Raw genomic sequence first — 13,150 nt, 5'->3', positions numbered from 1 at the left:
ATAATGGTCTCATGTTGGTAAGTTGAAGTGGTGGTCAGCCCATTCCGGCGTTGGGGGTTGTGCCAACTTGGGATTGGTAAATAAAAAAAGACTTGGAGATTAGCCCAGGGGTCCCACAGTGGTAGCAGAGTGGCAGCACAGTGGCAGGATTTGGATGGGGTTGGTAAGGATTATCAAGTCTCATTGTTCTCTAGTGACTCCTTGTCCATCTGTGAACTCAGTTGAAAGGTAGATTCCTTCCGGCGTTTAAAGGTTCCAGTAAAGACCTCCTGGTTGAGCAAGCAGTGTGATAGAAACCAGAAATACATTGTGCTGGAATTCTCATCAGAATGGTAAAATGTTGTAGTTTGTGTATGTGGTCCCTACAGGAATTGAACACAAAACCATTTCTTTGCCAGAGCCACACAAGGATACCATTAATGCTCAAAAAAAGGGAACACGTAATCATCACAGTATAACACAAAATCAATTTAAATTCAGGGATATCAATCTGTCCAGTTAGGAAGCATAAGTGGTCGTGAATCAATGTCACCTGTTTTGGTGCAAATGAAAGTGATAACAGGTGCACTGAAAAGGCAACAGCAAGACAACCCCCAAAAAGGGAATGGTTTTGCAGGTGGTGGCCACAGACAATTATTCTCTCCTCACCTTTCTAACTGATTCCTCTCTAGTGTTCTGTTTTGTCTCCTTGTCACTACTGGTAGCATGAGGCGGTACCTGCAGCCCATTCAGTTTGCACAGGCAGTCCAGCTCCTCCAGGATGGCACATCCATATGTGCCGTCACAAGAAGGTTTGCTGTGTCTCCCAGTACAGTCTCAAGAGTATGGAGGAGATACCAGGAGATTACATGAGGAGTGCTGGACAGGGCCGTAGAAGGGCATTAACCCAGCAGCAGGACTGGTATCTGCTCCTTTGTGCGAGGAGGAGCAGGAGGAATAGGAGGAGCACTGCCAGAGGCCTACAAAATGACCTCCAGCAGGTTACTGGTGTGCATGTTTCTAACCAAACTGTCAGAAACAGACCCATGAGGGTGGCAGGAGGGCCCAACGTCCTCTTATGGGGCCTGTGCTCACAATCCAGCCCCATGCAGCTCGACTGGCATTCACCAGAGAACACGGTACCCTGACCGTGTTAGGTACCAGGATGAAATCCTCAGACCCATCATCAGAACTTACGCTGGTGCTGTGGGCCCTGGGTTCCTCCTGGTGCAGGACAATGCCCAGCCTGATGTGACCAGAGTGTGTAGGCAGTTCCTGGATGATGAAGGCACTGATGCCATTGACTGGCCCTCAAGTTCCCCAGGCCTGAATCCAATTGTGAACCTCTGGGACATTATGTATCATGCATCCGACGCCGCCATGTAGTGCCACAGACTGTCCAGAAGCTCACTGATGCCCTGATCCAGGGTCTGGGAGCAGATCCTCCAGGACACCATCCACCGTCTCATCAGGAGCATGCCCAGACGTTGTTGGGAGTACATACAGGCACATGGGGACCAGACACACTACTGAGTCACATTATGAGTTGGAACAGCCTGTGATTTCAATTGTTAACTTTGATTTTCACATCCAGCCCTCAATCGGTTAGTGATTTTTGTTTCCATTGACTGTTGTTATGTTATTTTGTTCATAATGAATTACACAATTTACAGTAAACATTTTGATCTTTATTATATTTCCTTCATCGAGACCCAATGTGTGATTTAAGTGTTCCCTTAATTGTTTTCAGCAGTGTATTAACTGATGGGTATGTGGTCACATGGGACTCACAGTCATACATGGGCACTGTTCAGCATGATCCCAGACCCTGGTCAGGATGACTTGTTGAATGACATATTGGTTATTAATGCATTACAGTGCCTTCAAAAATGATTCCGACCCCTTCACTTTCTCCACACATTGTTTTGGAATAGAAACAATTTATAACATATTGAAAATTACGTTTATAACATATATTCAATACAAAAATGAAATGTATCCAGTAGGTGGCAGTATAGTGGTCTGAGAAAGGACTTCCCATAGAGATGGCTGCATCAGGATGTTATAATTATACTTTCTCACCCTCTGGCATTTATGTAGTAATAAAACTCTAAGTATCCCATTGATGAAAATAGTTGGAAAGATAACTTTTTCAACATCAGCTGAGAACAATGGCACTGAAAACACTGCACACACATTCAGCATTTGAAAAGTAGCTATCCTATATAAACATTGATGAAACAACATCTTCTAACAACAGTCCATCACTGTTTTGGATATTTTACAGATATTTTACAGATATTTTACAGACAACTGATACAGTTTCCAAGCAGTCTATCACCTACATTTATTCATGGTTCTATTTTGTGTTGTGAGGATTATTATCCTGATTTTGTGGAATGTTTTAAACATTTTATCGATTACCTGATTAGCAGAAGCTGACCCTCAAACAAGGCTGAGACCTGAGAGTGAGTTAGAGAGCAGTGGACAGCCCACGGAACTACAGGGCAAAGGTTTTACACCTCTCAAATCTCATAAACCACCAAGATTATCACAAATGACATGATTTCTACTTTGAACTGGAATCTACAGAAACATTTTACAGTCAATACATCTGTTATGCTAAAAACATTAAAAATATTTTATTGTACCACCCTTTATAATGCTTGAAATCTACACAATCTATTCATCCATGAAATTTAAGGTTCTGTTCCTACTTAGTTTTTGTTTCTAGTTTTTTTGGTTGTTTTTATCAACTGTCTAAGTTCAGTATTTCTATTCTTAACCTGGTATTTCATTTGATTTGTTAAGTTTCACCCTATTTATTCAGTTTGTGTTCTAATTTTCATTGTGAGGTATTACAAGTGTTGAGCCTCTATTGGCGTGGAGGCGGGGCTTTATTAACAGAACTCCTTAACGTATATTATAGCCAATTACAACTAATTCGACACTCCCAAGAACTTAAAAGTGAGGGAGTTAACTGACTGGTTATCACTGAGGCCGTAGCCAGTGATAAGATAGGTGTGTGACACAAACCGTTTGGGTCACACATTCCCCATGATCCTGTTGCACTAGGACAGTGGTGGTTGACGAACCCCCATGTGCCAAGACAAGGTCGGTCCAAAAAGAAAAGTAAATTAGACAATTCAATACGATTACCCAAAGACAACATGCTGTGTTTGACCCTCCTGCAGAGGGGCAGGATGTGGGCGAGGGGTTTCTGTGCCTTAGACAGGTAACAAGCACTGACTCAGAGTGGGCACTGTTATTCTGGACGATGGTGACGTCTAGTGGCTGGAATAAGCTACTCTATGGAACCCATTTCACAGGGGACAAGGGACTGGGGACAGGGGACTAGGGTCAGGGGACTAGGGTCAGGGGACTAGGGTCAGGGGACAGGGGTCAGGGGACTGGGGTCCAGACGGAGCTGGTGTATGTAAGCGTTTCCATGTTGCTGGACGTCTACATCACCCGGACCGTTGACTTCGGACTGTGACCGTTTGGCGCGCTGTGCCCATCCTTCCTCCTCTCGGCCGGAGCCGGAACCAGAGCCCAGGGAACTGGGAATTACGAGGCTCATCGCAGAGAGAGAGCGATGGAGTCAACAGGGTCGGCGCCTGTTCTCTGCTGAGAAGGGGCACTTCTGGGAGGGTTGTGCCTTGGCCCAGGAGTGGAGCAGGAAGGGGTGAGTAGCCAGACAGTGCAGGCTGGCACAGTAGGTGTCTTGAGCTCACATAATATAGCAGGCCCTTTCTGTTGCTCGGTGGTGTTGTCTGGGGGATTTCCCTCTCATACATCCACAGCCCTGATTGACTCTGGGGCTGCTGGATTTTTCCCGAATTGAGGAAAGTTCTTAATGGTGTAAACTATACTTATCTGTCATCAGAGAATTCACACTCCTGAGAAACCTTTGGAGTGCAACAGTTTTGGAAAAAGATTTTATTCAACAGGAGCATCTGACTGGACATTAAAGGACTCATACAGAAAAGATAGAGACCATTTAAAGATCCAATCAACATCTTCATAATGATACAACATATTAGGGGGTGTACATACAACCATGTGCATTTGAATCAAAGCAAACACTGTGATACAGGAGCACTCGTCTACTCTCATTTCTCAACACCGTCCCAGATGTGTTAATGTCAGCTAGCAGCACCAGCAGATGTTAAGTTATGCAATCAGAGGGAACCAGATGACATCTTCCAGTTAGGACCACAGAAGACTCAGGTCCTAATTTTTCTAGTTATTAAGATTATATCAGTCTTAGTGCTTCTGTTGTTCAGCAGGACACATGCTACAGAAACTAGTCTCTGAATATACACTCCTCCAGTCTCGTGATTTCACCTTCCGGCTTCATTCCTTGTGTGGAATAAAAGCCAATCCATTACAATATACATATATCACACTGTACTCTATGATATCTGTCATCATTTTAATCTTCAGTCACAGTGAATTAATCATGTATAATCAAGGCCTCCAAGTAAGGCTAACAATACATTGATACCAGCAACATGATAGATGTATCACTGAATAGGTGTCAGTATCTTCACAGACATTCCATAATGAACATAGAACCCAGGATAGAGTGGCTTAGTGAATGTGGTCTGGACTCTGTGGAGGAGGGTCATTGTGTCAGAGACACTGTAGAAAGACAGAGTTCCTGCCTTGTGGTCCAGATACACCCCTACTCTGGAGGAGCGGGGAACAGGGATATCAGTCCTGGTATTATTGTGGATGAAACAACATCTGGATGTAGAGCAGAATAACATCCAGGACTGATCATTATTACCAAACACACACTTATAACCATCTCCTTTCCTGGTGATCTCTTTATATGAGACGGCTACATCAACCCTTCCCCCACTCCACTCTACCTCCCAGTAACAGACTCCAGACAGACCCTCTCTACACAACACCTGTTTATAGGAGGTAAATCTGTCAGGATGATCAGGATAGGACTGGACCTTATCACCCCATTTCACCATTCTGTTCTCCTCAGACAGACACAGGTACTGATTTGTTGTATTGGGATCCAATGTCAGCTGGCAGGAATCTATGAGGATGAAAAACAAAGTAAATGACAGTCTCTCTCTGCCTCTGTGTGTGAGTCTCTGTCTCTATGTGAGAGTGTAAGATTGTACGTGCCAAGAAACAGATTGTACACCCATGTATGGTTACGAGTATATGTGGTAACAACAGTGTAAGAGAGGGTTTGTGCCCAGGCTAAAATAAAAGCCAAACATCTCTCATCTTCATCCGCTTATCCGGTTTGCGGTTTGCGGGGGCAGCAGCTCCAGCAGGGGACCCCAAACTTCCTTTTCCCGAGCCACATTTGTCAGCTCTGACTGGGGGATCCCGAGGCGTTTCCAGGCCAGTGTCGAAATATAATCTCTCCACCTAGTCCTGAGCCTACCCCGAGGTCTCCTCCCAGCTGGACATGCCTGGAACACCTCCCTAGAGAGACGTCCTGGGGGCATCCTTACCAGATGCCCGAACCACCTCAACCGGCTCCTTTCGATGCAAAGGAGCAGCGGCTCTACTCCAAGTTCCTCACGGATGGCTGGGCTTCTCACCCTATCCCTAAGGGAGAAGCCAGCCACCCTTCTGAGAAAACCCATTTCAGCCGGTTGACCCAGGACCCCCTCTGCAGGGGTCAATATTGACTGACCGACCCTTGTTAAATAGCGAAGTGGTCAGAGGTGCGGACTATGACACAAGTCCCATGTTTGACACCCGTCTCAGTCAAAACACATTATGCTTGAGGATTTGTTCAGGACAGACAAACACTTCGCTGGCTACAAGATTCTCTCGTCTTTTCACTTGATGAAAAAGTCAGTTATCGTCACTGTAGTGGAGTGAGAGGATAGGTCTGTGATGGCCGCTATGTTCCAGTTCGCTGGCTCCATCTGCTGGCCAGGAGGGACGTTGTCCCAGGAGTGTAATGTCTAATGACACACAAAAGTGCTTTTAACTATCTGAGAGTAAACCATCAATGCCAGGGGCACGACCTGAGGAGAGCTGCATAACTGCAGTGGGCAGTTCATGCATGGTATTGTTACCCTGCGCCGGGGCGCTGTCTCTGTTAAAGCTTCACCAATAAAAGTCCTGGGAGGAAGTTTCCCCAGGTAACGTTACACTACAGTCACCTATATTGATAGTTCCGCTACAGACACCTATATTGATAGTTATTGATAGTTCCACTACAGACACCTATATTGATAGTTATTGATAGTTCCACTACAGTCACATATATTTATAGTTATTGATAGTTCCGCTACAGTCACCTATATTGATAGTTATTGATAGTTCCACTACAGTCACATATATTTATAGTTATTGATAGTTCCACTACAGTCACCTATATTTATAGTTATTGATAGTTCCGCTACAGTCACCTATATTGATAGTTATTGATAGTTCCACTACAGACACCTATATTGATAGTTATTGATAGTTCCACTACAGACACCTTTATTGATAGTTATTGATAGTTCCACTACAGACACCTATATTGATAGTTATTGATAGTTCCACTACAGACACCTTTATTGATAGTTATTGTATCAATGTCATTCACGAATGGCAAATAAGTTGTTAAAATGGCCAGTGGCAAAAAAGGATTTGTTCAGGATAGACAAAAACTTTGATGGCTACATGATTCTTTTGTCTTTTCACTTGATAAAAAAACCAGTTATCGTAACTAATATTGATAGCGACATATTCAAATGCATCATTGCTTCGTATTATGGGCCGGCTGAACTAGGCTTGCTTGTTATTAATTAAGTGTCTGTTGTATTTTGGGTTCATGGAACCAATACATTTATTTTAAAACTCAAACTCTCTCTGTCTCTCTTTGTGTCTCTCCCTCTCTTGATCTCTCCGTGTGTGTGTGTGTGTGATTTTATTTGTATATGTATGCTAAGAAACCGTATGTACACTTGTGTATGTGTGCATCTCTATGGTTGTGTGTGTGTGATTGTATTTCCTCACATTTTAAGAAATCCTCTCTGGTCTTCAGCTCAGCAGGTGTTTCAATCTGAACTGTAGTCACTATGGAGACAGACAGACTTATATATCACAGGTCCACATTAATCATGTCCACTAGTAATCTACATACATGTAACTAGAGGAGAGGTGGACTATTAAAAGATTCCAAGTAATAACAACTAGTTTAATATCATTAACAACTAGCAACTAGTGTTAAATCAACAATGAATCATGAAATTGAATTCTGGATTCTTCAAATTCTGGATATACAAAATCATGACAAAAATGCAATATTTGTATATAAACATACATGAGTTCCAGTGGTTCAGGCCAGTCTATTATGGCTTTGATATTGATGACTGACTAGAACCAATATGCTATGGTGAGAATGATCATTGACAGATTTTGGAGATCTTTACTTGATAACTAAATTGATTCACTGGAGATATTGAGATATGGAGATTGAGTGGAGATACTGAAGTCATTCATACTCTTTTCATGCTCCTCTCCTTATACTGTCCCCATTTCTGCTCCATCTCCACTTTTTTAATTAGTGTTTAGATGACAATGTCCTGTGCATGGAACATTTCTGTTTTGTCAAAAGGTTTAGATTATAATAATCTATTAATATTGTGTATTTGCTGTCATATATGAATATCCCTTCTTAATCTCCTCCCAAAAATAATATTGGTTGCTGTATAACATTAGATGTAGTACTATGAGGAAAAAAACATTTAACGTTTAATGTTTTTAAAATGTATTTGACCAACCTGCCCCAGATATCTTGTCCATTTCCTTTTTGCATATATCCTGTATTTGATCTTTCAGTTCAGAGACTGATTTCTTGACATGCTCAAAGGAGATTTGTGGATAGACATTGATGCTGGGTAAGACCTCAGATCCAGGAGAGACACAGAGAGACTGGAAACTCTACAGAGAGGGAAACCAACAATAGCATTTGACATAGACAGATAGTGAATTAAGTTCAAGTCCCTTTCACAGTGAAAGGCCTCAGGAGGTAGCCATTACAGAGTATAGTAAGGTAAGTTAGTATTACATAGTATTGTAATGTAAGTTCATATTACAGAGTATAGTAAGGTAAGTTAGTATTACATAGAATTGTAAGGTAAGTTAGTATTACAGAGTATTGTTAGGTAAGTTAGTATTACGTAGTATTTTAAAGTAAGTTAGTGTTACGTAGTGTTGTACGGTAAGTTAGTATTACAGAGTGTTGTACAATAAGTTAGTATTACAGAGTTTTGTAAGGTAAGTTAGTTATGTCACCTGGAGGAAATGGATGTGATCCTCTGTTTGTGAGAGCTGCATCAACTCAACATCTCTCCTCCTCAGCTCAGCAACCTCCTGCTCCAGTTGTTCCAAGAGTCCTTCAGCCCGACTCACTTCAGCCTTCTCTTGAGCTCTAATCAGTTTTATTAACTCAGAGCGTCTTTTCTCAATGTAGCAGATCATCTCAGTAAAGATCCTCTCACTGTCCTCCACTGCTGCCTGTGCAGAATGCTGTTAGGACACAGAGAGAGGAGGGGGTCCAATTTAACATGTTTATTGACGCATCTCTCACTAGGACCAAAAACAGTCTGTGAATGTTAGAAGATACAGCTCCAGGAAGAATTAAGAGACCACTGCACCTTTTTAATTCCTTTCCAAAAAAGTTGAAATGGAAGGTTTTGAGTGAAGAACAGAAGGGTTAAAATTAAGAGACTACTGGAAATTGAAAGCTTCTGTTCCTCACTCAAAACATTCTATTTCAACATATTTGGAAAAGAAAGAAAAAGGTGCAGTGGTCTCTTATTTTTTTCTGGGAGCTGTAGATACACTGGATTCAGAGAGTATTTAGACCCCTTCATTATTTCCACATTTACAGAAGTATTCATAGGCTTTGTTTGGACACTCAAAATTGATCTCAATACATCCTGTTTACATTGATCATCCATGAGATGATTGGAGTCCTACAACTTGATTGGACCTGATTTGGAAAGACACACACCTGTATACATATGGACTCAGTTGACAGTGCATGTCAGAGCAAAAACCAAGTCATGAGGTCCAAGGAGAGAGGAGGGGGTCCATCATAAAAAGTGAATTCACTCAGTTCTCACCAGGACCACAGACACCCTGTAAATGTACATTTAGAAGTATGTATAGGAGCCCCAACACTTACCTTCAGAGTGTCCACAGCCTGTCTCAACTCTTGAATCTTCTTTTCTCTCTCCTGGATTCCTTTCTGGGATTTCTGATGTCTCTCTCCAGACTGTTTCTGCAATGATATTCACGTTAAGAAAGATATACACACAAGAAAAGGGACACAGATCTTGAAATGTTTTACATCTGAAATATTGTGTGGCCCATCAACTTAATGGTATTTAATGTATTCATCAGAGACAAGATAAGTTAGGACCAAATGATAATTAGGGGAACAGGGACTCAACAAGGTTGACAAGTAGTCCAGACAAAAATGTTGAACCATTTATTGGAGAACTTATGTACAGCCATACATTCGGGCTTAGTCCCGAAATTATTGTTTTTGTTCAATAGCCCAGGCCTAATGATGCCCTGGCCTAATGACGCCCAGGCCTAATGACACACAGGCCTAATGAGGCCACTGGCACCCAACATCTACGTAGTAAGAATTAAGCAAAAAATAAAGCGATAATATACATAACACTGTAAACTATAGCCTAACCAAGACAAACAGTGGGGAGAACATGTATTTGATACACTGACGATATTGCAGGTTTTCCCACTTACAAAGCGTGTAGAAGTCTGTAATTTTTATCATAGGTACAAAAATCCAGAAAATCACATTGTATCATTTTTAAGTAATTAATTTGCATTTTATTGCATGACATAAGTATTAGATACATCAGAAATGCAGAACTTAATATTTGGTACAGAAACCTTTGTTTGCAATTACAGAGATCATACGTTTCCTGTAGTTCATGACCAGGTTTCCACACACTTCAGCAGGGATTTTGGCCCACTCCTCCATACAGACCTTCTCCAGATCCTTCAGGTTTCGGGGCTGTCGTTGGGCAATACAGACTTTCAGCTCCCTCCAAAGATTTTCTATTGGGTTCAGGTCTAGAAATAGGCTAGGCCACTCCAGGACCTTGAGATGCTTCTTATGGAGCCACTCCTTAGTTGCCCTGGCTGTGTGTTTTGGGTCATTGTCATGCTGGAAGACCCAGCCACGACCCATCTTCAATGCTCATACTGAGGGAAGGAGGTTGTTGGCCAAGATCTCGCGATACATGGCCCCATCCATCCTCCCCTCAATACGGTGCAGTCGTCCTGTCCCCTTTGCAGAAAAGCATCCCTAAAGAACGATGATTCCAACTCCATGCTTCATGGTTGGGATGGTGTTCTTGGGGTGGTCCTCATCCTTCTTCTTCCTCCAAACACAGCGAGTGGAGTTTCGACCAAAAAGCTCTATTTTTATCTCATCAGCGCTGGCTTGAGCAGGGGGACCTTGCGTGCACTGCAGGATTTTAATCCATGACGGCGCAGTGTGTTACTAATGGTTTTCTTTGAGACTGTGGTACCAGCTCTCTTCAGGTCATTGACCAGGTCCTGCCGTGTAGTTCTGGGCTCAAATCCCTCAAATTCCTCATGATCATTGAAGCCCCACTAGGTGAGATCTTGCATTGTGCCCCAGACTGAGGGAGATTGACCGTCATCTTGAACTTCTTCCATTTTCTAATAATTGCGCCAACAGTTGTTGCCTTCTCACCAAGCTGCTTGCCTATTGTCCTGTAGCCCATCCCAGCCTTGTGCAGGTCTACAATTGTATCCCTGTTGTCCTTACACAGCTCTCTGGTCTTGGCCATTGTGGAGAGGTTGGAGTCTGTTTGATTGTGTGGACACGTGTCTTTTATACAGGTAATGATTTCAAACAGGTGCAGTTAATACAGGTAATGAGTGGAGAACAGGAGGGCTTCTTAAAGAAAAACTAACATGTCTGTGAGAACCAGGTTTCTTACTGGTTGGTAGGTGATCAAATACTTATGTCATGCAATAAAATGCAAATTAATTATTTAAAAATCATTCAATGTGATTTTCTTGATTTTTGTTGTAGATTCCATCTCTCACAGTTGAAGTGTACCTCTGACCTCTACATGGTTTGTATGTAGGAAAACCTGCAAAATCGGCAGTGTACTGATTTATGGAGTACAGAGTAATTATTAGCAAAATAATTATTACAGTTATTTATTGTTTGTTTATCTACTGCACTTTTAAATATTTGGGTTTTGGCTGTTTTTGTTTATCCAGTTATAAACCCTTAGAATAATGTATTTCCTCTTTATTATGACTCATAGGTTTAGTTATGTAATAAATATGCTATGCAATAACTGTGGGGTTCCTCTCTTACCTGTTTCTCAGTCCTTTCTGCTACAGCTGAGACTGTATCATGTCCTTTATGTTCATCCATTTTACATTGATAACAGATACACTGCTGATCAGTACGACAGAAAACCTCTAGTAGTTTGTCATGATGAGAACAGATCTTCTCCTGTAGTTGTTTGGAGGCCTGGACCAACTTGTGCTTTTTAAAGGCAGGAGATTCATAGTGAGGCTGGAGGTGAGTCTCACAGTAAGAGGCCAGACACACCAGACAGGACTTGACAGCTTTGAGTTTTCTTCCAGTGCAGGAATCACACTCCAAATCTCCAGGTCCAGCATAATAATGATCAGGAGGAGCACCTTGAAGTCTTGTCTTCTTCAGATTCTCCACCAATTCAGCCAGGATGGTGTTCCTGTTTAGAACAGGTCTTGGTATGAAGGTCTGTCTGCACTGGGGGCAGCTGTAGATACCCTTGTCATCTTCTTGATCCAAACAGGCCTTAATACAACCCAAACAATAGCTGTGTCCACAGGGAATAGCTACTGGGTCCTTTAGTAGGTCTAAACAGATTGAACAACTTAGCAAGTTCAAGGCCTCTGCCATTTCTTCCACGCACACAACAGAGCAAGAGAAACAGCAATTAGTTTCGTTTTCCTTGAACTGTGTTTTCAGAGGAGTGGCTTGGGCTCTGTGGATTCCTGGCTCTGTGCCAAACTCAAATGTCATGCAATCTTGCAGGAGGTCTGGCCACAAGAGGGCATTTATGGTCTATCACAGCTATAGAATTCTCACATGATCTCACAGGAAGTCCTGGAACTATGTCTTTGAACTGTGTCTTCAGAGGAGTGGTTGGAGCTCTGTGGATTCCTGGCTCTGTGCCAAACTCTAAAGTTAAACAGGAGGTCTGGCCAGAAGAGGGCATGAGTGGTCTATCAAAGCTATAGATTCAAAATTCTCACATGATCTTCATGTCCTGGACATTTTTACTTTTGAACATAATTTACAATGGTTGTACGGACAAAAAACACTTTATTTTTGAAACGTCTGGCATGCTGGTATGGAAAGTAAATGCAATAGACACAATCAGACTGGGATCAACTGTATACATTTACATTCATATAGATTTGACTTGTGCTTCATTTGATTAAATATTAATGAAATCTTATGACATTGCTTAATTCAGTGAACACATCCAAATCATTACAGAGTGGAAATCTGATTGTATTGGACAATCAAAGCAATTATTATAGTCATTACAGGTACGCAATCGCTGTGGGAAAATTGGATTGGTAGTCTTCTAGTCTCCTGGCTAATAAACACTAATAAAATCTATGTACATTCTTTCTTATTGTATTTATTATACATAAAATAAAAAGATTAGGAAAATGAAAGTCTGTAATAACTTTAGCCTGTATTGGGTGTAATAAACTCATTGCCTTGGGATCAATGAAATCAGTAGGAGTGTATGTGAGTCTTGTAAGAAATACAGCCATTTGTACAGTGATGATTGTTGTTAAGCACTCACCTGTCGAGAGGCAAGAGAGACAGCATTTCAATGTGTTTATTGAATAGTATCTCAGTACATGTAGCTTTGTCATTCATCATCTCAGTCTTACACACTCACTCACTACACTGACCTTGATCACTCCACGTCCTGGTTCTCCTACCTGCACACCCCCGGACTCCTTGTCATCATGTGTTTCAGGAACGCTGCACCTTCCTGCCACAATCACCTGGATTCATCTCACCTGTGTCTGTTTGAGTTTCTGCACTATTTAGTCCTCTTGTTTCTTGGTCACTTGTGAGTGTATGTTTTGACTG

At 41.9% G+C, this 13,150-nt stretch overlaps 1 protein-coding gene across 1 annotated transcript; it reads right to left on the bottom strand.

Moving 5' to 3' along the window:
• Positions 1-4,400: 4,400 nt before the first annotated feature.
• On the bottom strand, positions 4,401-11,988 carry LOC105007937 (tripartite motif-containing protein 16-like). Its single transcript, XM_034292110.1, has 6 exons — positions 11,357-11,988; positions 9,149-9,244; positions 8,254-8,487; positions 7,740-7,899; positions 6,973-7,032; positions 4,401-5,035 (listed from the first exon to the last, which is right to left on the bottom strand). The coding sequence occupies exons 1-6, from the start codon at positions 11,930-11,932 to the stop codon at positions 4,506-4,508; spliced, it is 1,656 nt and encodes a 551-aa protein (XP_034148001.1). The 5' UTR covers positions 11,933-11,988; the 3' UTR covers positions 4,401-4,505.
• Positions 11,989-13,150: the final 1,162 nt, after the last annotated feature.

The sequence above is a fragment of the Esox lucius genome, chromosome 5 (assembly GCF_011004845.1).
Source record: "Esox lucius isolate fEsoLuc1 chromosome 5, fEsoLuc1.pri, whole genome shotgun sequence".
NCBI lineage: Eukaryota > Metazoa > Chordata > Actinopteri > Esociformes > Esocidae > Esox > Esox lucius.
The sequence above is the reverse complement of the archived record's forward strand: the minus strand, read 5'-3'. Positions and strand labels throughout refer to the sequence as shown.

Excerpts from the sequence above, each read along its gene's own strand:
- LOC105007937 (XM_034292110.1), bottom strand. The coding sequence starts at position 11,932 with ATGGCAGAGGCCTTGAACTTGCTAAGTTGTTCAATCTGTTTAGACCTA. Across the intron at positions 9,245-11,356 it reads CAGAAAGGACTGAGAAACAG|AAACAGTCTGGAGAGAGACA; the intron begins GTAAGAGAGGAA and ends ATATCATTGCAG. Across the intron at positions 7,033-7,739 it reads GGACAAGATATCTGGGGCAG|TGACTACAGTTCAGATTGAA; the intron begins GTTGGTCAAATA and ends CTGTCTCCATAG.